Below are 25,456 nucleotides of genomic sequence, written 5' to 3' on the forward strand. Positions count from 1 at the left end.
CGCCCGCGCCGCCCGCGCCCGCGCCCCCGCCCGCCGCGCGCGCGCCCTCCCGCCCGCCCGCGCCCCCCGCCTCGGGCTCCCCCACGCGGGCCCGCACCCCCGCGCGCACCCCCCGCGCGCACCCCCCGCGCGCGCCCCGCGCCCCTCCAACTCCGTCCCGAGCGCGGCGGGCCGGGGCCTGGCGGGCGCGGCGGGCGGGCCCGGGATGCCGAGGGGCTGCTAGGAGGCGCCGAGGCGGCGGCGGGGCTCCCGGCGCGCGGCTGGATGCCCCGGGCCTGCGGCTCCCTGCGCTTCCCGCCGTCCAGGGGCGCCAGCCATGGGCACCGCGGCCGCTGAGGCGCCGCTCCGGCTGCCTGCCGCGCCCCCGCTCGCCTTCTGCGGCTACACGTCGGTGCTCCTGCTCTTCGCCTTCTCTCTGCCCGGGAGCCGCGCGTCCAACCAGCCCCCGGGCGGCGGCGGCGGCGGCGGCGGCGGCGGCGGGGACTGTCCCGGCGGCAGAGGCAAGAGCATCAACTGCTCAGGTAGGAGCGGCCGGAGCCCGCCCTTGCGGCCCCTCCCTCCCTCCCTCCCCGTCCGGCGGCCGCGCGGGCAGGCCCGGGGCGCGGGGCGCGGGGGCGCGGGGGCGCGGGGCTCGGGGGCGCGGGGCGGGGGGCGCGGGGCCGGGCGCCGCGTGCCTTGCGGGCTCGGGGCCCGGCGGGGTCCCGGGGAGTGGCCGCGCGTGCGGCCGTGTGTGTCGAGCGTCTGCGCGGGAGCGGCCCGGGGCGCCGTGGGCTGCGGGGACGGGACCCGGCGGGGGGCGGCGGGGCCCTTGGTGTGACCGCGGGTGTGCACGCGGGAGCGCGTGTGTGTGTGTGTGTGTGTGGTGAGGGCTCCGGGGAGGCCGGGTGTGTGCATGCGTGTGTGCGTGTGTGTGTGTGACGCCGAGGGGCTGCTGCGGGGGCGGGAGGCGAGCCTCAGGGCCCCGGAGCGACCCCGGGACCCTGGGGTCTCGGACTGTTCGTGCGGGTGAAGGGAACGGGCGGCCCAGAGGACGTGGATTGACGCTGTCCGACTGACTGCGCGCGCGTGTGTGTGTGTGTGTGTGTGTGTCCTTTGGGTTCAGAGTTGCCGTGGGGGGGCGGGTGGAGTGACCGCGAGGTCTGTGGACGTCTGCAAGGAAAAGTCCTGGGGCGCAGGAAATGACCCTGTGCCTTCGTGCGATCTGCGGGGGGCTCTGGGATATACCCGTGGGGCATGCACGGAGGAGGAGGGATGGGTGTCCTGGAGTGAACCCCGTGGGTGTCCATTCAGAGGGAGGGAGCTCTAGGGAGTCATCCTGCGCAGGGTTTGGGTCAAGAAAGCTAATAATTGGATTTCAGGAAGTGCCTCTCTGTAGCTAGGTGTGACCCTGGGTGTTTAAGGTGGTGTGGGAAAAGAGGGAACCGGTTCAAAGAGCATGATCCCTGTGCGCGTGTTTGTGTGTTTTGCGGGAGGGCCTGGAGATTGGCAGCAATGGGAGCAAGGGAGTGACCTCTCCCCTTCTCCGAGGCCTTCCCCCTCCCCCCACCCCCCTTCCCCAGGTCTTGGAAACAAAGAGCTTGCTGGGGCTCTAATGGAAGAGACTGGAGATGAGGGTATCTGGGCTGTAAAGTTCCTTCTTCCTTTCAAAAGGGGTCCCAGAGGAGCCCTGGGGCAAGGAGAAGCTTCCAGGTCTGATTTAGGGTTGGGTGCATCCTCCTAGAGCTGGCCTAGCAGATGGTAGAGATCGTAAGCCACAGCCTTGCTAACTTACCTTTTATCAATTCTCAATTCTCCACTTGTCTTCTCTAAACCCAGAGGGCGGGAGAGGAGGCTTGGTGGGGGGTGGAGGGTGGGGGGAGGGAGGAGGAGGGGAAAGGGAAAGGAGGATGGACTTAAGGCCACCCGGGGATCCACTGGCCTGTCTGCCAGACAACATTTGTACCTTTGGGCTATTGAAGGGGCATTGTTTCTGGGGGAGTGAAGAGGGACCAAGGGGGTCTCAGCACAGATGCTACCCTCCGTGAAGAAAACCTTTGGCCTGCTGTTTAGATTTCAAGGTCTAAAATCCTTAGTAATTTTCATAATGGTATGTTTTATGATGGGGGAAGGATTTTGAGCACCGTAAACAATGGCATGTCCATTAAAAGCTTTTCCATCCATGTAATAACTTTCACTTTATTTTTTTAATGTTAAGTGGGATATGGGATAATGCTTTAATAAATAATCACACATTCATGGTTAAGAATAAAAACCATTTGTATATTGGAGTGCCTTTTTGTAGCAAATATTTGTTATTTTCAAACTTGTAAGTGATCACACCATGTCAAAATATTTTACTGGCTAATGTGCTGTGATTATTTGTTCTTGCTAAGCTAATTTGTCCTTAGCAAAATACAATGTGTGTTGATGGATGTTTCTGTGTATGTTTTCTAACTCTTCAGTGCAAAGTACAACTTTTAAGTAAGGACACGGGGCTGGAAACCCTCATGGTGTAGGAAAAGGGGACTGATTTGGAGATCCAGGCCCTTGCTAAGGAGCTGGGCTGTTTGGAGCAAGTTACTTAATCTTTCTTAATTTCCTCTTCTGTTAAAAGAGTGACTTGGATTTGATAATATCTAGCCATCTTTCAAGGATATATTGATATCCATGTAAATAAATAGGCTTCTCAAATAAAATGTTTTCTAATACTAAGATCCATGTGAATAAAGCTATTCATGTGAATAAAGCTGGGTCTAAAGCTAGAGCTTTAACTAAATGATATTTGTAGATTCTTGTTATAACTTTCTAGAATGAAAATCTGAGAATGATTCATATGGAAAAAGGTAATTTTTTAAGAATTGTAGCAATCCGATCTGGGCATAGGCCATCTATTAATGCATCTTGAGATTTTACATAGATTTTTTTTTGTAGTCACTTTTATTACCCAGGCATTTCCCACATAAACTGAAGATTATTCCTTCCTGTATTTTAGTTTCAAAATCTAAATGCTGGCCTTGACTTCCTGTTACTTTTCTTTTTAAAACTTTTTTAAAATTTAAATTCAATTTAATTAATATGTACTGTATTATTTGTTTCAGAGGTAGAGTTTAATGATTGATCAATTGCATATAACACCCAGTGCTCATTACTTGAAATGCTCTCATCCCCCACCCACCGCACCTCCAGCAACCCTCAGTTTGTTTCCTATAGTTAAATTCCCTCTTAAGGGCAGCCAGGGTGGCTCAGCGGTTTAGCTCCCACTTCAGTCCAGGGTGTGATCCTGGAGATACCAGATCGAGTCCCGTGTCCGGTTCCCTGCATGGAGCCTGCTTCTCCCTCTGCCTGTGTCTCTGCCTCTCTCTCTCTCTCTGTGTCTCTCATGAATAAATAAATAAAATATTTAAAAAAATCCCTGTTAATTTTCACTTTTAATTTTGGATCATCATTTCAGCCAACTCTGACCGTTCTGGAATCTGATTCTATCAGGCTTTCTGTGTTTTGGTCACTCACAGTATTGTGGCCTTTGCAAATCTGAAGAGCAGGTCTGTGGCTTTATTAAGAATAAAAATCAGTTTTTATTAAGAATAAAAACCTTTTAACAGAGTTGTCTAGATCATGGAAAAGGATGCAGCTCTGTGATATTTTACTGGAGACTTCCTTCCAAATTGGTTGTTGTTGATACATTAATCAACCAGATGTTCAGCCAGCTATGCATCCTCCTTGTAGAGTTTAACAGATTTTTGAACTTCTGCTGTCCAACATTTTCCCATTTTGTTCACTAGCCTATTATTTAAAGATTCTGTCTGATTGTCTTGTTAGAATCAGTTATGTATATGTGTATATCATTCTCCCTTTTTCCGTTTTAATAATCCTATCCGATAGATAATGTTGTATAGCCTGCCTTAATTAAGATCCCAGCTGGCTTTTACATTTTATCATGTTCAGAAACATATTTACCCATTTCTAGACTTTTTCAGGGGATACGTGGCATGTTTACCCATAGATGTTTTTCTGGATTGGCATTTCTCCTTTTTTTGAAAGTTGAGCATACATTTCTGGTCTTCTGGCATTGTGTCAAGATAGCTTAGATAATCAGCAGTCAGATCTTAAAGTTTTTTCAGTATCACGGATTGTGATTTGTTTAGATCAGAATGCAGATTCTTTTGAACTAGCTGTGTATTGTTATTGTCCTTTCTTCATGCCACTTACCTCAGACGTTAGCTTCCTTTTATGAGAGTTCTTTTCTTCAAGATCAAGCTCCTTGATGTTTACCAAAGCAAAGAAGAAACTGAATGGGTCTGTATTTGTCCTTGTCATCTCTTGATATTACAACATCTTCCCAAAGCACTGGGTCCTTTGTTTATTTCTTCTTTTTCTAAACAAGCTTTTTTTAATTGTCTTCATGCCTCAGTTCTCCAGTCATTCTGGACTTTTATAATTACTGCTTTGGTGTTTTGTATCTTCTTATTTGTACTTATTTTTAAAAAATTAACTTACCAGAAAGTTCCCTGTCATCCAAAGAGAAAAAAACTTGGAATTACATGACTTCACATTACATGTGAAGAAAGGTGAACTTTGAACCTAAGGGACCAGGTGACCTTAGATGTGGCATTTTTTTCTCATTTGTAATATGAAGATAATGACGATGCTTCGTTTTGACTCTAGGTTGAGAAGAACAAATGAGGCTAACTATGTGAGTATTTCCATCTTAGGAATGTGGCTAAAGAAGTGGAAAAACATAGTGAGAGACCAATTAGTGGTATTTGGTGATAGATATAAAGGTGGAGAATTTGAAGTAGGTTTTAAAAGTCATGGAAATTAGAAGTGGGTCCTTTGGACTGTGACAGAGTGGTAAAGATGGTACAAATGGATATGTTATGAATTTCATATTAAGAGATGTGTCTTATTAGTGGCAATTCAGAATTTTGGGGACTAAAAAGTGAATTTTTAAACATCTGTGTGGAATCTTGATCAGGACTTCTAGATCCTTGGTATGTAATATGTGGGTCTTTATTAATTTATTTGTGAACCTTGATTGAGTACCTGCTTAGGGTACTCTAGTATGCTAGATGTTAAGGGAAATAAATGAGAGGCCATTGCTGCCTTCAAGGGCTTTATATTCTAACAGAAGTAGTTAGCCTTTTATAAATCTATATAAAGAAATTTCTGTTTAATACATCTGGGCTTTCTCTCAACATTCCCCCTATTAATAAGCATTTATTGAACACTGACAGCACTGGAGTTTTTAAAAAGTGTACAATTAAGTATATTCACAAAATTGTACAACCGTCATGACTATCTAATGACCGAACATTTTCATCACCCCAAAAAGAAACCCTATACTTATAAACAGTCACTTCATGTTCCTCTCTCCGCACAACCCCTGGCAACTGCTAATCTACTTTCAATGTCTGTGGATTTGTTTTTTTGGACATTGCATATAAATGGAATCCTGCAACATGTGGCCTTTTGTGATTGGCTTCTTTCAATTAGTGTAATGTTTTCAAGGTTCATCTGTCTTGTAGCATGTGTTAGAACTTAAGTACTTTTTATGGTTGCATAGTATTTCATTGTATGGACCACATTTTGTTTATCCATTCATCAGTTGGTGGACATTTGGGTTATTTCCACTTTTCATCTATTTTGAATATGCTGATATGAACATTGATGTAGACATTTTTGTGTGGACATATGTTTTCAGTTCTCTTGGGTGTATACCTAGGAATAGTTTCTGAGTCACATAGTAACTCTGTGTATAACATTTTGAGGAACTCCCAAACTGTTTTCTAAAGCAGCTGTACCATTTTACATTTTCACCAGCAATGTATGAGGGTTCCGATTTCCCCACATCCTGGCCAACGCTTGTTCTTGTCTTTTTGATTATAGTTATCCTAGTGGGTGTGAAGTTATGTATCAGTGTGGTTTTGATTTCCATTTAACTAATGACTAATGATGTTGAGCACATTTTTATGCATTTAGTGGCTCTTTACGTATCTTGTTTGGAAAAACGTCTATTAAGATCATTTGCTGGGTTTGATTTTAGCATTTTGGATTAGACATTCCCTTAGTAAACATACTAACCAATTCCCATAGCACCCAGATGCTCAAGCTGGTAAGTTAGCTCTTGTTTGCCTGTGAATCATATACTTCTCTGCTTACCAATAAAGAATCAGTTGTGTTTGTTCTCAAAGTTATACAAGTGATCCTTTGAGTAAAAAATAACAAAAATTACTCAAATTGGTGCAGTATTAATGCAAAAAGTTGTCTTTTAATGAAATGCTTTGCAAAGACTTGATAAAGGTTAGAGAGAGAGAGAGAGAGAGAATTGCCTTTCAGTGAATTAGATTCTGGTCAAGACAACTGAAACAGTTTGGGGGGAAACCTTACAAATCTCTGAAAGGATTCTGCTCTTAGAAAAATTTGCAAGTATTTTTAAGTATCTCTTTTAGTTATCTCTACACCCAATGTGGAGCTTGAGCTCAGGACCCTGAATACTCTCCTCACTGAGCCATCCAGGTGCCTACGTCTCTTAATTTAAAGGAAAGGAAAATGGACATTGTAGTTAATAGGTTGTAGGTGTAGCTTACCTAAGAAAGGAGGGCATTGCATTTGGTGCTATACAGGAAATGAATGTATGTTTGTTTAGATGTGTGAAGTTCAAAATGTGTATATTTTGTTTCTTTTTTTTTAATTTAAAAATTTTATTATTTGAGAGAGAGAGAGAGAGAGAGAGAGATCACAAGCAGGGGGGAGAGGGAGAAGCAGAAGCAGACACCCTGCTGAGCAGGGAGCCTGATGTGGGGTTCTATCCTAAGATCCCAGGATCATGACCTGAGCTGAAGGCAGACGCTTAACTGGCTGAGCTGCCCTGGTGCTCCTTATGTCTCATTTTAAAATTATTTCCTCCTTTACCTGACTCTTGATTAATTGCTCAATGGTCACTCATACATGTTTAAAAAGAAAGTTTTTACTGTAAGGTGCCCTAAGGAAGATATAAGTACGGTGTTGAGGGAATGAATAATTCTAATTTGTAGGAATCGAAAAATGGTGTCTCTGAGTAAGTGGCACTCAGTTGGGCCCAATAGACAGAGTAGAATGTCAACTTGAAACAAGAGGCACACTTTTGCCTGAGGGCTTTGCTTTGCCTGGAACCTTCTTTTTGCCTCGAACCTTCTTTTCCCAGTTATTTATCTCCTCAATGCCTTCAGGTCTTTAATGTCACTTTCAAAATAATGCCTTAAAATTGCAGCCTTTTCCAACTTCCATCCTCTCTGCCCCTCTCTCACCTTAATCTTTCTTAATGCTTTTTTTCCTGTTTCAAAGCAACTTTTCCTGTGTGACCTACTATACTTGTTATTATCTGTCTCCTCTATATACCTCCACGAGGGCAGGGATTTTTGTGTTTTATTCACTGCCCTATTGACTGTGCTTAGAATAGTGTCTGGCACAAAATTAGGTGCCTCTACATATTTATCTGTAGAATGAATAACTGAATGGACATAGAAACTGAGGAGAGCTGGGAAGTGTAGGTATTCTAGGCCGAGGGAATGGTGATGGAAAAGGCCCAGGGGTGCTTGGGTGGCTCAGTGGTTGAGCATCTACCTTTGGCTCAGGTTGTGATCCTGGGGTCCTGGGATCAAGTCTCCCTCTGCCTATGTCTCTGCCTCTCTCTGTGTGTCTCTCATGAATTAAAAAAGACAAATCTTAAAAAACAAAACAAAACAAAAAAAACAAAAAAAACCCAAAACAAAACAGGGAGGGAGACTCTTGGGATATTTGGGGTGTGGGGATAAAAGTAGCAAGTGAGTCACATTGCCACATTAGTGGAAGGCCTTGAAGGCTGAGGTTTGCTACTTGCTCTGAAGACAGAGGGAAACTTTAAGGATTTGAGCAACATCATGGTTTTAGAAAGCAAAGGCTGGAATTGGTGAAGGCGATCTGGAGAAAAGAGACTGGGAACACAGTGATAGAGGACAACTGTGGACATGGGGAGAACTAAGAGCATTTGTTTGGCCTGCACAGTTTTAAAAATTTGCATTGGGAGTGCCTAGGTGGCTCTGTCTGTTAAGTACCTGCCTTTGGTTCAGGTCATAATCCTGGAGTCCCAGGATGGAGCCCCGCATTGGGTTCCCCGCTGAGCTGGGAGTCTGCTTCTCTCTCTGACCAACCCCCCTCCGCCATGCTCTCTCTGTCTCACTCACCTTCTCTCTCAAATAAGTAAAATCTTTAAAAAAAAATTTGCATTGGTTACTAAGCATTAAAAATCTGGAGGTTTTCCTTAAAAATCTGGAGTTTGATCACTCTTTCTAAACTTGGGAGGCATTGGTAACATCGGGCTCTTGTTTCTAGATGGCAAAAGTCACCCAGAACTGTCCAGTGGGGCATGAGTACTTCTCTTTGCCAATCCTTGCCTAGCTAGGCTTTCATTGATCTTTTTCTCCCTTGGCTTCTGGATCTTATGCTGTAGGAGGCAGTGTGAAGTGTGTTGCTTTTAATTTGAGATGGAGAGCCTGTTTGGAAGAGAGTCAAATTGGTGTATATATTTCTTCCCTCATTCCTGTTATTCACAATGACCAAGTTAGATGCAAATCCTTATTTCTGCAGTGCTCAGCCCTTCCTGGCTGGAGACCTCTCCTGCCTATGCTCCTTGCACCTCCCACTGTACTCTATTCTTTTCCTTTTCAACCCTTTCCTTGAATCCACCTTCTACCTCTTCATATTTGAAGGCTACCCTGCTTCTGATTATACTGTTTTCCTTGAAAAGCTCTCTGATGATGTTTTTTTTATCATATCTAGTTTTCCTTTATTAATTTTATATCTTAGTATTACATCTTTTCCCCTTCAAGTTTCCCTTTTTTTCTCTTTCAAGTTCTTTAGGTGGAAACTGATCATTATATGTCTTTTTCCTTACCACAAGAGCATTTCAGATAAAATTCCTCTTGTCATTCTTATAAAACATGTAAGTGTAGGTATGTTACAGATATTTTGTTTTGTGGTTTTTGCATTATGGTTTAAGAATGTGTCGTAGAGGGTCACCTGAGTGGCTCAGTGGTTGAGTGCCTTCTGCTCAGGGCATGATCCCGGAGATCCGGGATCAAGTCCCACATCGGGCTCCCTGCATGGAGCTTGCTTCTCCCTCTGCCTGTGTCTCTGCCTTTCTCTCTCTGTGCCTCTCATGAATAAATAAAATAAAATCTTAAAAAAAAAATCTGTTGTAGAATTTGTAGCTTTTGGTAGGAAAACTAGGTGTCTGTCTGCATCCCAGCAGGAGAACAAATTTTGTGTAAGATCCCTGTAGTCCAAGAAAGAAAGTGTTATATCCTTGGCTTCTTGGTCCCCTATTATATAACTATTAATTTTACTTAACATTTTTTATTTTGAATTAATTTCAAACTTAGAGAAAAGTTCAATAATATACCCAGATTTCCCAGTTGTTAAGACTGTAGCATTTGCCTTATCATAGTCTCTTTCTATATCTGTCTGTATGTATCTGTCTGTCTAAATCTTTTTTCTTGCCAGATTGGGTCCTACCAAGGAGAATAGTTTATACTTTGTCAGTTCTGTGCTTTTTACTTCTTTGTTTTGTCATCTCCTGTTAATGAAATAGTGAAGCCTCCAATTACAATGATAATAGGTTTATTTTGGATGGTTTTTCAGTTTTTCTTATATTTTTGTTACTCTGGGATATATGCATTGAATTTTATTTCATTTTTTTGTTGTATTTTTATTTTTGTAGAGTAGATTTAAAGTATCTCCAATAGGGGTGCCTTGGTGGCTCAGTTGGTTGTCTCTGACACTTGATTTCAGCTCAGACCATGATCTTGGGGTCATGGCGTGGAGTCCCTATCTCAGGCTCTGCACTGAGTGTGGAGCCTGCTTAGGATTTTACCTCCCTCCATCTTACCCCCCACTCACATATGTATGCATTTGCTCTTTCTCTCCCTCTCTCTCAAAAAAAAACCCTCCACAAAAGTATCTCCTGAAGTCCTGATGATATCCATCCTTTCTGGATTTGTGTTTGTCTTTTAGTTTTTAAATGTTAGGATTTGTTTCCCAATATAGATGTAGACCATTCATTTTTTATAAGCATCCACCCACTTCTACTAAATGAAGTAATTATGTTTGTGCCACCCTCCATCATCATTTTTTAAAGTGTATAATCCAGTATTTTTAGTAGAATAGACACAAGATTGTACAACCATCACCACAATCAATTGTAGAACATTTTTGTCCTACTCCAAAGAAACTTTATAGTCTTCAGCATTTACTCCCCAAACCCCAGCCCCCCAGCTTGAGGCAGCCACTAATGTACCTTTTGCTGTATATTTGTCTATTTTGGACATTTCATATAAATGGAGTCCTATAGTACGTGGCCTTTTGTGATTGGCTTCTTTCATTTAGCATATTTTCAAGGTTCATCCATATTGTAGTGTGTGTCAGTGCTTCATACCCATTTTATGTTTCAGTAATATTAAAATACATGGATATATATGTATACCACATTTTGTTTATCCATTTCTCACTTGATAGACATTTGGGTTGTTTTCTTCTTTTTGGCTATTACGAATAACGCTTCTCTGAACATTCATGTACAGATTTATGTGTGGACATGTTTTCAGTTCCGTTGGGTTTATACTGGAGCAGAATTACTCGGTCATATGGTAAACTTTACATTTAACATTTTAAGAACCTGCCAAACTGTTATCCAAAGTGGTTGTGCCATTTTACATTTTCACCAGCAATGTTCTAATTCTCCATATCCTGGTCAACACTCATTACTGTCTTTTTTTTTTTTTTTTAATTATAACCAATTATTTCACTTTTTTTAATCCTTTATTTCCCTTGTATATGTAGTTTCTTTAATGGAATTTAAATTCTCAGTTTCTTTTAAGCTGGATTAGGAGATAATGTCAACCCATTTATCCCCTTCCTCTTTCTCCCCCCTTCCCCCTTTATTCATTGTTAGAAACATTGTTTTAACAGAACTATTTTCATTATTCTTAAAATTAGTTCCATTATTAGCTTCTCTCATGGGATAAATGAGCATTTAGGAGTTGGCATACATTCTCTTCTCATACACTTTGCAATTCTGTTTAAATCTTAAAATTCTCTCACTATTTGCTTTGAGTTTATTAGATGCTTTACTGTTATTCCTTTGTTACTATTTGAATAGATTTCTTTTTTACAGGTGTCATGTATTTTTCATGGCTCAGTTGTCTCATCATTTTTTGAAAAGTCATTTCAGGTTCTAAAGTTCTTAACACATTCTTCTGCCTTCAGAAACTTTGACAGGTATTATGTTTTCAGCCACAGCTCCATTTCTCTTATTTTTGTGCAGATATTCTGAGTTTTTCTCTTCCATGGTTAAAAAGAAAAACTCACACCTTTTTTTGTTGTTATAAAGGCAGTATTTGTTTGATGTCTCTCAAATATATAAAATCTTTTTTTTTTTTTTTTTTTTAAAAAGGTAGTTTTAGTTTGGGTTGTTTCGTCTAAAGAGGAAAAGTATCCTGTATAGTTAGTTTCCATTGCTCTTTTGTAAAGATCTCATTTACTCCTTGAAATTCTGTGAGAGATTTTTACTCCAGGGAACTGGAGAGAGATTTGGTGCTTGCCCAATATCATAGCGTTATCTAATCAAATAATTGGAACTACAAGCCTGGAACTCTTCCTAATGCAGCAGAGTTTTGTGAAATCCTTTTTAAATGTGCTTTTAAAATAATTTCATGTTTTCCTTTGCCAACTTGTAGCTTGTTTTGTAGATTTTTGTCTTTGTGGGTGACTTTCCTGGATTCTGGCTACCTCCTATTCTACTTAGTGTTGCAATTCTAAGGAATAGTGGCTAGAAATTGAACCAGAAGGTGATATTGTTGTGTTTAGATTTATTTATTGATATTTAAAATTTTTGATGGAGAAAATGTGTTAATTTTACTTGCAAAAATCCTAAAATATAGGACGCCTGGGTGGTTCAGCAGCTGAGCCTCTGCCTTTGGCTTGGGGCGTGATCCCGGAGTCCTAGGATCGAGCCCCACATTGGGCTCCCTGTGTGGAGCCCGCTTCTCTCTCTGCCTGTGTCTCTGCCTCTCATGAAAAAATAAATAAAATCTTAAAAAAAAATCCTAAAATATGTGTGTAAATATGTGTATGTTGTAAAATATAAATTGGATTATAGCCCTATATAGTTTTATAACCTGCTCTTCTTTACGTCACCGTGGATTTTGGTCTTTCCATATCAGTTTATGTGTTTCTACTATATACTTTAATGGCTACTAGTATTTCATCAATAATTTATTTAATTAATTCCCAACAGATGGATACTGAGGCCGTTTTCTACTTTGTTATAAAAAATGCTGTTAACAATCATGCATCCATACACATGTTTTTTCTTCTCTCCTTATCGTAATTTCCTAGAAATAGAATTATTGAGTTAAAGGATAAATATGAATAAAACTCATTATATACCAACACATTATTTTGTGAGAGGTTCTACTGATTTACACTTTGATGGTTGGTTTGAGTGCTCATTTCCCATAGCCTCTCCAGTGCTGGTGTAATAATAATAAGGAAAGCTAACAGTATAGCACTTATGATGTGTCATGCAGTGCTGAGTGCTTTCCTTATCTTTATTTAATTCTCTGCCAACATTATGAGATAGGTACTTTTATTATCCCCATTTTACAGGTGAGAGAATGGAGGTAGAGAGTGGTTAAATTACTGAGGCACAGAGCTGATCATTGCAGAGCCAGGGTACTGATCTAGGCAGTATTGTCTTAGGGCGGCCTGCCTCTTAGACATCAAATTATAATGCCTGTTCATTTTTCTTTGTTTCATTAAAAAAATTTTAATAGGATTGTTTTATCTGATTTTAAAAATTATGTTTTTTGAGATATAATTCATATAGTGTAAAGTTTACCATTTTAAAGTATGTAGTTCAGTGGTTTTTAATGTATTCAATATGTTGTGTAACCATCACTACTATCTACTATATAATTATAGAACATTTCCACCACCCCAAAAAGAATTTCCATATCTATTAATAGTCAACCCTAATACTAATCTGCTCCTATCTGCCAGAGGTGGCAGCCATATAGACTTTGTGTCTTTATGGATTTACTTATTTTGGACTTATTTTTGACATTTCATATAAATGGAATCATACAATATGTGGCCTTTTGTGCCTGGCTTCATTCACCTAACATAATTTTTTCAGGATTCTTACAAGCTGTAGCACATATTTATTTTATCTGATTTAAGAAGTAATACAAGTTCATTATAAAACTCAGGCAGTTCAGAGAAATATAGAATAAAGAAGAAAATTCAGATTCTACCAAGAGATAACTGTGCTTCATATTTTTATGTATATACCTTCCAGATTTTTGTATATAGACATTAAAAATAGTTTGTGTCATACATTTAAAAAAAACCTTTTTAAAAAAACTTAATGTGTTATATTAGGAAGTATGGAGATTCTTCATCATTCTTTTTAATAACTGAAATATAACAGTTTATGGATCTGCAAGAGGGAAAGCACACAGGCTTGCCAAGCTAGTCAGAAAAAGGAGGAGAGAGTTTTCCAGTTTGGAAACTATAATTAGGACTCTGGAAAGGCCCAGAGTACCTTTAATACCTGGCTCAGGATCTGGTTCTTTTCTTCTTTCTGATCCTGTAGTAGACTGTCCTCCCCATCACCTTGCCTGAAGCAGAGGCATTAAGAATTGAGGCAGCAGGGAATGATTGTAGGTGTTGGGTGGAGGATTGACACTTTCAAAATGGTACTTAACAAAGGGTGGTTTGGCAGTAGTATGTAGAATGGGATGAAAAATACCAGTCAGATAATTGTGTGGCATATGTGAAATTTCTTTTGTTAAATATAGCTTAGAGAGTTTTAGTCATCTCTATCATTGATACTTTTTAATATTAATGTAAACTGCTTTTGGTTTTGTATCATGAAATACTGAGTACAGTTTATTTTCCCTCTTATATTTTTATGGTAGAAGATAACTATCATAGTATGGTTAATAAACAAGTTGATGAGAATTTAATTTCTAATTTATCTCATTTGCTTGGTCTCAAGTCAACATTTACTAAATCTATTATTTGATTTTTACCTGGAAATGTATTTTCAGTGATTTGTGTCATTAGATTGGTCTGGAGAAAGGAAGAAAGAAAATTTTTATTGTATACCTACTTGTTCTAGGCACTGTTGCTTTTTAGTACGCATCTAACCATTACAATATCTAAGGAAGGGAAGATGTTATTATTTTAAAGGTGAAGAACTAGCATATGAACCTGGCCCTTCTCTACATTCAAACTAGTGCTTTGTCCATAATAGCAGACTCTATTCTGGGGTTGGGTTTGAAATCACATGGAGTTTTTTTCCCTGTTAAATATAACCAGTATAGAAACTTGAAAAGAAGAGAGTATCATCCATTGCTCAACTGGTATAAACACAGTCCCTTAACCATTTTTGTTTTTTTCTGGCTGGGTTTTCTTATATGTGTTTTTTATACATAATCATAGTGCATGTGTATAGTTTTGTCTTCTGCTTTTTCACTTGACATTTATGAACATATTTCCATATTACCACATAATATATACAGCTCTACAGTATTCCTTGGCTGTACCACACCGTTTTCTGGTGTGGGATATTTAAAATATTTAAATATTTCTACTGTTTACAGTGTAGAGATTGTGGTTTTTCTCGGAGAAATTTTCTCATAAACAGTTGGATACGGGGTCAGGAACATTCTTGCCTTGTTTTGAGAGTGAAACCATCCAGCTGGGGGATCTGGTCAGTTTGGATTGGTGTGTTTTTCCAAAAAAGGAAATACTGTTAACATCTAATGTGTATAAACCCATTGAAATGAGGTTATTCTTAAGAAATAAGAACAAGGTAAAGAGTTTGAACATGTCCTGTGGGGAGTCAATAAGGAATCAACTAGAGATGAACTAAAGGTGCCCACATGTTGATAAGTACTTCGCATTCATTATAGGACATCCCCCCCTGCGGTGCTCTGAGGACTGGAAATGGCAGATGAGATGGCTTTAATGCAGTTGGAAACTGAAGTAGTGCAAGTGGATGAGAATGCTGAGAGAGATGAAGCAAGATGAGAGGGTACAGTGGGATGACTGAGGGCAGAACATTTTTATACCTAGTAGGATCCGTCTTGTCTTGGTGCCTGAAGATTGTTGTAGTTAGTGGTTAATCAAGAAAGTTTTTAAAGTGGACAGTCACAAAAATGTTTTATAAATTCATGCAACATTTTATTTGAACTTAAAAATGTAATATAGATTTATTAAATATTATTTTGTTTTTGTTTTTTTATTTTTTTATTTTTATTTTTAGAGAGAGAACAGGGGGCAGGCAGAGGGACAGGGAGAGAGAGAATCTTAAGCAGACTCCGCCCCCCCCCCAGCATGGAGCCCAACCAGGATCTTGATCCCAAACCCTGAGATCAGAACCTGAGCCACAATCAAGAGTCAGATCCTCAACTGACTGAGCCACTGAGTTGCCCCTATTAAACACTATTTTGAAAGAGGGCCCAGGATTTATCTTTGAGAATAGTTGGGATTTTCCCTTTCTTGAATAAGTATACGTTGGTTATAAATTCTAGTTTTAATCCCTTTAGAAGAACTTAAATACTTGTGGTTGCAGAATTCTAGATTTTTCTCTTGCCTATACATAATGCAATAGCATCTCTTTAAAAGCAACTCACCTTAAGTCTTTCTATAGCATTCAGTTTTGTTTTCCTAACAGTTTATTTTATTTATTTATTTTTAAAAAAGATTTTATTTATTTATTTATTCATGAGAGACACACAGAGAGAGAGGCAGAGACACAGGCAGAGGGAGAAGCAGGCTCCATTCCATGCAGGGAGCCCGATGTGGGACTCGATCCCAGGTCTCCAGGATTACACCCTGGGCTGACGGCAGGCCCTAAACCACTGAGCCACCCGGGGATCCTTTCCTAACAGTTTATTTTCATTCTTATGAAATGTTGAAACTGTGTAATTACAATAACAAATACATGGGCTGGATGAAGCACAAGACCAACTCTCCTGGTTGGAGCTAAAATACTTATGAGTCCTCCAGTGAACAAGATGGCCCCTTGCATCAAAGAATTATCTAACCCAAGATGTCAGTAGTGTTGAAGTTGAGAAGCCCTGAGTTCTATTGTAACATCTTACAAAGTTTTTTCAGTTTTGGCTCTTTACTGGTGTTAGCTCTCTCACAAGATTCCACAGACTGCCTTCTATTTAATGGAGGGGTGGTAGAAAGGTCGTACCATTCTGGAGGGCTAAAGGGTCTCATTTTGAACTATAGCCTGAACCTGGTTAGTGCTGCTGATAGTTGGGGGTTTTGGCAGCTCAGGTTCACAGTGAGTAGAGTTCCTTCCTCTTTTTTTTTTTTTTTTTTTAAGATTTTTATTTATTTATTCATGAGAAACACACACACAGAGAAAGAGAGAGAGAGAGACAGACAGACAGACAGACATAGACAGAAGGAGAAGCAGGCTCCATGCAGGGAGCCTGATGTGGGACTCGATCCTGGTACTCGAGGATCACGCCCTGGGCCAAAGAAAGGCACTCAACCGCTGAGCCGTCCCGGCCTCCCAGAGTTCCTTCCTCTTGTGTATATTGTTTCCTAGCTTTGAGATCTTAATAAAAATTGAGATGAATTTTACATTTAGAAAATCGTATGATGGGCACATTTGCAACCAGAACAAAATATTTTTGTTTTGAGCCACCGTTCGGAGTGTTTCTTTGTGTAAAATATTTCTATTTGAAGAATTGAAGTTTGAGGGCCTTTATAATGGCTCATCTGTTTTGCTGAATTTCCATTTTGGGTTCAGGAAGGCAGCTGTGTAATCATAATCATCACTGACAGGTAGTACAGTGCCCTCTTGATGCCTGGTACTATATTAAATACTTGAAAAGAAATAATATTCAGAAGATGATCCCAAAATAGAATTCCTTCTGTATTGAGTTTGAGCTAAGGCGTTGGTTTTCAGTTTGTGAGAGAAGTAAGAATATCAGGAAGTCAGATGGTCTTGATAAATTTATCATGTGGGTGATGTAGCACCAAATTATTTAAGACTTTTGCTTAGAAGTATTTATCTTAATTAAATTTGTGTGCAATCAATATGTCAGGTTTGTGTTTTATTACATGTATCAGTGATCTGACCAATAAGTGGCTTAAATGATAAGAGCTTTTTTAATTTAGGGATCCCTGGGTGGCGCAGCAGTTTGGCGCCTGCCTTTGGCCCAGGGCGAGATCCTCGAGACCCGGGATCAAATCCCACATCGGGCTCCCGGTGCATGGAGCCTGCTTCTCCCTCTGCCTGTGTCTCTGCTTCTCTCTCTCTCTCTGTATGACTATCATAAGTAAATAAAATAAAAACAAACAAACAAACAAAACAAAAGAAGAGCTTTTTAAATTTATACGTTTGTTTATTTCTTATAACAGTAAGTCTGAATGGGTGAAATCCAGGATAGGTGTGATGATTCTATAATTATTCTCTCTTTCCATATTCTTGCTGTTGTCCTGGTCTACCATCTTTAGCTTGTAGCTTTCATCTTTGTACATGGAAGATGACTACAACCTTAGGCAACGCTTTTACTCTCCAGGCAGGACAGAATGGAAGAATGAAGGAGGAAGGGACGGTGCTTATGTATGAACTGTGATACATTTCAAGGGAGTCTGGGAAATACAGATTATTTAGCTTGCTTCCCTGAACAAAATTGAGGTAGTCTATGAAGTAAGAATAGATCCAGGGTAGGCAGTTAGCTGTGACTGCCACAGTACCAAAACAATTTAAAATGTATGTTTATGAGCTTGTGGGATTCGTGATCTTGTGTTCTCATGAAACACTTGGATTTTTTCTATTAATATTCTTTACTTATTTGTGGACCATTAGTTTTGTTGTTAACTAGCAAGGAAGTAATCTCAGATACTGAAGGTTTAAGAAATATGTGAAAGAAAACTCTTAAAATGAGAAAATTCTTTCCATTGGCTTTTTTTCCCTTGCAAATGAGAAAATGAAGTTCTTATTTGATTTTAATGAAGGTACACTCTAGGACACCAGTTTTCATAAGGGACATGATTAGGGAACCACTGATACTAATATTTACGTGTACTATTTATTTGTGTCTACTTTCACTTCTATTATTTTTCTAGATAAGAAAATTCTCTTTTAGTTTTATATGTTGTAGGCAATGAAAACATTCCTTTATTTTTATTTTACCTTTTTAAAGATTTTATTTAAGAGAGAGCAAGAGAGTGCATGTATGCCTGTGCATGAGTGGTGGGGGGGTGGGGGCAGAGGGAGAAGCAGACACCCTGGGAGAAGGGAGCCCCATGTGGGGTAGATCCCAGAACCTCAAGATCATGATCTGAGCTGATGGGAGATGCTAACTGACTGAGTCACCCAGGCGCCCCTAAAACATTCTTTACCTTTTAAATGTTGTTTCTAGGGCAGCCCCAGTGGCTCAGCGGTTTAGTGCCGCCTTCAGCCTAGGGCTTGATCCTGGAGTCCTGGGATCAAGTCCCACATCAGGCTCCCTGCATGGAGCCTGTTTCTCCCTCTGTCTGTGTCTCTGCCTCTCTTTCTCTCTCTGTGTCTCTCATGAGTAAATAAATAAAATCTTAAAAAGATAGTTTTTTTTAAATAAAAAAATTTAAAAAACTGTTTCTAAATTCTGTATAGTGATCCTGTATTAGTTTTTTAAAATCCTCTATCAGTTTTATAATCAGCCAAAAAGTTTTACTAATTTTTCAATGTCAGTGCAAGTCTTGCCATCTTTGACACTGTATATTCTGCTTCAAATCCATTTTTATCTCTATCTCCTACTTATTGAAATTCCTAGAGCAATCATAGCCTGTAGAACAGCATTTTCTCCTTTAGACTATTGAATTCATCACTAATTGTTCCATATGTTAGCAAGAATCGTAGACTCCATTTAATATTTTTCTGTGTCCCAATTTTTTTAGCATAGATATATAGTAGATAATTGTTTCCTGATCAACTAAATAATCACATTTAACACGTCATACGCATGAAAATATGCATTTATTAACAGGATAGGCATAAAATAAAACATGACTAATAACCAGCGCAATCAGAATTTCATGACTTTTACCTTTACCTATTAATGTAGGATCTCTAGCTCCCCAAATTACTCCCCCCTAAGTTTATTCTTGGAGTCACCAAAGGGTGTTTGTTTCATGTGGGCTCACTAATGTATTCTGGCCACTACCACATAGCACATCTTTTTCTTCCTGCCATGTTTGCTGCCCCTAAATAGCAGAGGTGTATCTCTGTGCCTGATTATCTCCTTGGCCTTGTGCTGTCCTGCTACATATAATGCTGATGCTGGGGCTGGTGAAGTATCCCATCCTCTTTTCTCCCCTGCAATTATATCTTGTGTGGACGTCAAAGCAGAACTCTTCATATCTGCTGTTTCAAAGCTTTTAGTGAAAGCTGTTATTTAGTTTCTCATTATAGCTCTTCTGATGATGAACTCTTGGGGCTGGGCTAGGGGAGCAGTCCAAGTGATAGATACCAACCTGTGCATGGGACCACTCCTCCTATTCAAGCTTTGTTTATTGGGCCAAGCTTTTCTGCCTCTCTTTAGTAAGGATGATTATTGTCCCAGAATGTTTCTTAGTACCTCATGCAAACAGATGCTTTGAACAGACTCAGTCTTCAGAGATGTGTGAATCTTAGTGACAGGGATGATTTAGGTTTTAGACTGCAATCCCATCGTACTTTTAAAATACAATAGGTATAATACCTCAAAGAATCTCAAGCCCGAGTAGCAAGTCAGAGTAACTCAGAGCAACTCAGAGCATAATCTTGGCCGATAAACAGAATAAAAACTACTTATTCTTATTTTATATGTCTGATTGTATTGGAACCCAGTGTGAACTTTAAGGGTACAAAGAAAAGGAGGAGAAATATGCTAAATTTTATTTCTTGAGTTGTACAATTATTTTTATTTCTGTGGCCCCTAAAACTGGTTAAGCCTGTAGTTGAACAAAGATGTTATGCATTCTTATTCTTTTCCCCAGAGCAGTTCTTTATTAATATTTAGTTAATCTTCCTTAGGTTTCAAGATGTACATATATTAGATAGTAATTGGAACTGGACCTTGTGCAAGTTCCCAGTAGGAATGTAGGTAGATAGAAAAAAAAAAAAAGCAAATCCCACACCTAGGATTGAGCCTCAGGTGCTAATGCAAGTCATCAAGGGGAAGAAAGATAAGCAAAAATTGAGAGATATGGGAAACCAAGAGCATAGAGCCTCCATAACCAAATGGCCAAGATGAAAGAATAAAAGGATGATCATCTGTGCCTGAAATAGTTTGTGAAACAGTGAGAACAACAAAATAGCTCTAATAGTTTCCTGCTAAGTTTCAGCTCATGTCTTTTTTTTTTTTTTCAAACACGTAAGTTTCATTTAAGGAAAAGAAAAAAATTTGTAACCTGTAGTTACATAGATGTATACTACACCTAGTTGCGGTATACTATTTGGTTGAGAGTGGTTTTTCCAATAGGTAATGTTGACTTAACTCCCTTGGGTATTTAGGTACTTGACTGCCAGTTCCTCTGAGGGTCAGCTAGGAGGAGTGGGAGACCCAAGACACTGTTGCAGAGTAGTGAGAACAAATGGGGCAAAGAGAGGCAATGAAATGTCACCAGGACAGATGTGACTAAATACAGAACCTTCTTTTTTTAAAAAAATTTTTTAAAAATTTATTCATGAGAGACGCACAGAGAGAGGCAGAGGCATAGGCAGAGGGAGAAGCAGGCTCCCTGCTGAGAGCTTGATGTGTGACCCTGCCCCAGGACCCAGGATCACAACCTCAGCCAAAGGCAGACACTCAACTGCTGAGCCATGCAGGTGTCCCTAGATACAGAACTTTCTTGACTCAGTCCACTGGGTCCTCCTTTGAAATCTAGAACTAGAAAATAACCAGGGATGGGGGACTGCTGGAGAAATGCTCTCTGAGATCTGTTTGCCAAGACCTACCTCATCATGAGCCACAGCTGCAGGAGACCTTGTGCTCTTCCTAGAGTCCCTCAGCTACTGGGTGACAGAGTCAGAAGCCAACTGAGGCCTTCCTGTCCCCAGTCTCATTTGTTTACCTCTGCAATGGGCTGAGTTTTTAAAATAATCTTTTGTTTTTTGTTTGCTATTGTTGCTATCATTTTATTGTTTATTGTTTGTTGTTGTATCTCTCATTCCCAATAGGGAGGATATAAAAATTGCTTTATGGTGTTTTCCACTCAATTCTGTGTGATTCTAGAAAGCTTAATTTGATAGATCCAGAGCAGGACCAATGGTCTTGGAGCAGGAATGAAATGACCACAGAATGCTAGTATTGTTGATTGGCTCTGCTTTCCCTGGTAGAGTATAATTAAATTAGTCATTTAAAAATTTTAAGAGTAAGATTTTTAATCTTTTAAATTCTGTGCACATAAATGTTCCATATGTATCTCTATTGTGTGAAATTCAAGTTTATTTTATAAATTCTTTTATAATTAGTTTGTCTAGAGTGAATTATGATCATCTGAAATTTATTTGGGTAGCAAAAGAATTAAAATTTCTTTTAGTTATCCTTATTTGTTCTCCTTAAAAGTAACTTAATCCTTAGAAAAGTAATCTAAGGGAGTGTCTGGCTGGCTCAGCCATAGAGCACACAGCTCTTGATCTGGGGGTCATGAGTTTCAGCCGCATGTTGGATATAGAGATTATTTTTTAAAAAATCTATTTATTTAGATATTTATTTAGAATAGATTTAAATAAATCTATTTATTATTTTTTAAATAATCTCTGGTATTAAGACAATAGTAAGAAGACTATCTTAAACTTTTGGCAGGCCAAGTAGAAAAATTCTGTAGATTTACCTTTGAGAATTCTGTGGAATCCTGAAAATTTGAGTTTTATTTTAGTTTGGGTTACTATTAGGCATACTATTCTGCAAGATTCTCCTTGGGGGAATTTTGAACATTTTGTGTCCTATGGGACTTGCTTTTTGTATGTTATGTCATATTATACTTGTGAGTGAGGTTATCAACACATTTTAAGTTTTTTTTTCCTTTTATATATGTACATATATGAAACATTTTTTTCCCTTCTTTTTCAGAATTAAATGTGAGGGAGTCTGATGTAAGAGTTTGTGATGAATCGTCATGTAAATATGGAGGAGTCTGTAAAGAAGATGGGGACGGTTTGAAATGTGCATGTCAGTTTCAGGTGAGGAAACTTACTGAAAAATTTTACATTTTAAATATTTTATTCTATATTCTTCAAATTAAAAAAGAACCCTGGAAAGAAGTTGGGTTCACAGTCTACTGAGTTTTTTTTTTGTGGCCAGATGAAGTACTATTATATTTGTACCTTCCATACTTCTTTCCTTGGGTTAAGAGGACAGACTGGCAATAAATAGGTGTGAAGATGCGGAAAAAAATTAAAGTTCTATTCAAATATAAGTTCTAATTTACACTGAAAGGAAATGAATTTCTTATTTAAAATGTTGACATTTTTGGGAGGACACCTAGGTGGCTCATTTGGTTTCAGTTCAGGTCATGGGATCAAGCCCCACATGGGATCCATGCATGCTCAGCAGGGAGTCTGATTGAAATTCTCTCTCTCCCTCTCCCTCTGCCTCCCCTCCCCAAAAAGTTTGTATTTTCCCTCCTTTCCTTCTCTTTGTAGTCTTTTTCCTGTTCATTAAATTTTTTTTTTTTTTTTTAAGTATAGTTGACCCACAATGTTACATTAGTTTCAAGTGTGTATGTAACAGAGGGATTCAAGTTCTTTGTGTGTTATGCTCTTCCCTTCCTTTTTTATTTGCTGCTGTCTCATCTTTTTAGGCCAAAGAATATGGCTGACTTGGTGCCTCAGGGTAGGTCAGGGTTAGAGATAAACTAGACAGGGGAACCTCAAACTAACATCTTTGCTTTTAAGATGCTCTTTTAAGTTGTGATCTGTCTCTTAAAAAAGCTAAAAAGAAAGGAAATGTGTTACATTCAATTCTTCCTTTTTACTGTAGTGATTAAATTATAATCTGGCTTCAGAATATTGCTCAGGAGAGATGGTCCCTGATTCAGGATTTGAGATGAAACAAAGAAGAAACTGGAATTTTTTCCACTCATGATCTTATTCTAATTGTATTCACCATTTTGGATTTTAAGGGAAGGAAAGGATACAGAGATTAGGGATAAAAGCATAAGACAGTATTTCTAGTAACCCTATCACCTCAGGAAGTTCCTTTATGATCCATTTGAAAAGAGAAGGCATGTTTTCTATCCTTTTCTATGATATTGTAATGAAAATCAAAATTAGAGAGCTTACATATGAAATCTCTTTGAAAACTATAAACTGTCAGAGGAAGAGTAGGGAGTTATACTATTGTCAGGATAGACAGGCTCTTCTTAGTCAAAAGGGACTTTGCAATCCACTATTTACTCACAATAGTCACCTTTGACATGGCTTTAGCCGACCTTGTGCCCATCCCTACATGGTTACTCATGCAATGAATGTTTTGGCTAGTGTGTTGTGTCTGTCTTCCCTCCCTGCACCCCAAATCCTCTTAAAAGGGATAGCAACTAAAGTGGGCTTCTTTCCTTAAAAGAAGGTATTGGTGTACATAGTGTGTATAAGCCCTTGTGGACTTTTACTTTTTTCTGTTCTTCACATTAGATAATTTCTTATGGTCTGTTTTCAGGTTCCCTGATCCTTTCTTCTGTCCTCTCCATTCAGTCCATCCAATGAGTTTTTATTTTCAGATTTTTTTTTTTTTTTTGAGAGAAGGAGGGATTGGGAGGGGCTGAGGAAGAGGGAGAGAGAGAGAGAAAGAATCTTAAGCAGGCTCCATGCATGGTGTGGAGCCCAGTGTGTGGGGCTCGATCTCATGACCATAGGATTATAACCTAAGCTGAAACCAAGAGTCAGACACTCAACTGACTATACCACCCAGGCACCCGATAGTTTTGATTTCTTGAGATTTCCTATCTTTTCACTCATTACAGGAATATTTTCCTTGAGCATAGATGCTATTTCTGCTTTGAAATCTTTCTTAATTTGAGCATTTAGGACATCTGAGGGATCATCTCTGTTAATTTTCCACTTGAGAATGGATTATGATTTGCTTTTTCTTTGTATTAGAGTAATTTTGAATTTATCCTACACATTGTGAATGATATTTTAAGGTGTTTGAATTCTCTTAGGTTCCCCTGAAGAGTACTGTCACTTTTGAAACTGTTACGTTGGCTGAACTCAACTGTTGTGGGAAGCAACACAAATATTAGTTCATTACTTTTAGCCTTAGCTGGGCTACTTGGAGTCAGCCCCATGAGTGGTTTGGGAGTCAGCCAGAAATTTGATCTGAATTTATATACAGAATCTGGAGTCTCTTCAGACTCTCTCCTTTCTGAGTTTTTCTCTCTTTTTAGTGGCTCTGATTGCCCTGAACTCTATCTTTTGGTTTTTAATCCAGAAAGATTGTAGATTTTTAATCCAGAAAGATTTGTTTCTTTTTTTTTTAAGATTTTATTTATTTATTCATAGAGATGTTTGTTTTTTTTAAAGATTTTATTTATTCATGAAAGACACACAGAGAGAGGCAGAGACATAGCAGAGGGAGAAGCAGGCTCACTGCAGGGATCCCCATGTGGGACTTGATCCTAGGACCCCAGGATCACTACCTAAGCCGAAGGCAGACGCTCAACCACTGAGCCACCCAGGTGTCCCAGATTGTAGGTTTCTTATTGGTGTTTTAGTCACCCATGTATTGGGAAGACTGAAGCTGTTCCTTCTTCCAACTGTCTTAAATTTCTTTAGGTTAAATTCCTTGCTGTGCAATTGAGCCAATGGGATGCTCATGTGCAGATAACATTCTTAACCAATAGCAACATATCTGACTGCTTGTTTCCCCTTGGCCTCTTGGTAGTGGATTTTGTTAATCCTTTTAAGTTCTGTAAATCAGTAAAACAAAAAAAATAAAAAAAAATTTCATTTGATTATTAGAGAAACTGAAAAAGTGCTATATATTTATTGATCATTTATTTGATGAATCAGTATTTCATATTCTTTGCCCATTTTTTGGAGTATTTTCTTTTTCCCTTGTTTGATTTGTAAACATATGTACTTGAGTATATATGTGCATATACTATATACAGTACACTATTTGAGTACTTACATGTTGCTTATGAGGAGCATTATATCCATTAACAGTTCTAAATATATATGTACAGGGACGCCTGGATGGCTCAGCAGTTGGGCGTCTGCCTTCGGTTCAGGTTGTGATCCCAGGATCCAGGATCGAGTCCTGCATCAGGCTCCCTGTGAGGAGCTTGCTTCTCCCTCTGCCTGTGTCTGTGCCTCTCTCTCTCATGAATAAATAATCCTTAAAAAAATATATATGTATATGTGTATAAAAGTCTCTATAACTCATAAACTCTCATGAGAACC

The 25,456-nt window shown here is 39.4% G+C and overlaps 1 protein-coding gene across 3 annotated transcripts in view; it reads left to right on the top strand.

Moving 5' to 3' along the window:
* The first annotated feature begins 301 nt into the window (after positions 1-301).
* The window catches only part of TMEFF1 (transmembrane protein with EGF like and two follistatin like domains 1), an 80,144-nt gene continuing 54,989 nt past the window's right edge, over positions 302-25,456 (top strand). For all 3 annotated transcript variants that reach the window (XM_038552940.1, XM_038552942.1, XM_038552941.1), the window contains exons 1-2: positions 302-521; positions 22,128-22,237. In XM_038552940.1, the coding sequence (XP_038408868.1) occupies positions 317-521; positions 22,128-22,237 (315 nt within the window). In that variant the 5' untranslated portion in view covers positions 302-316. The remainder of the gene's footprint in view (positions 522-22,127; positions 22,238-25,456) is intronic.

The sequence above is a fragment of the Canis lupus genome, chromosome 11 (genome assembly GCF_011100685.1).
Source record: "Canis lupus familiaris isolate Mischka breed German Shepherd chromosome 11, alternate assembly UU_Cfam_GSD_1.0, whole genome shotgun sequence".
NCBI classification, from domain to species: Eukaryota; Metazoa; Chordata; class Mammalia; order Carnivora; family Canidae; genus Canis; species Canis lupus.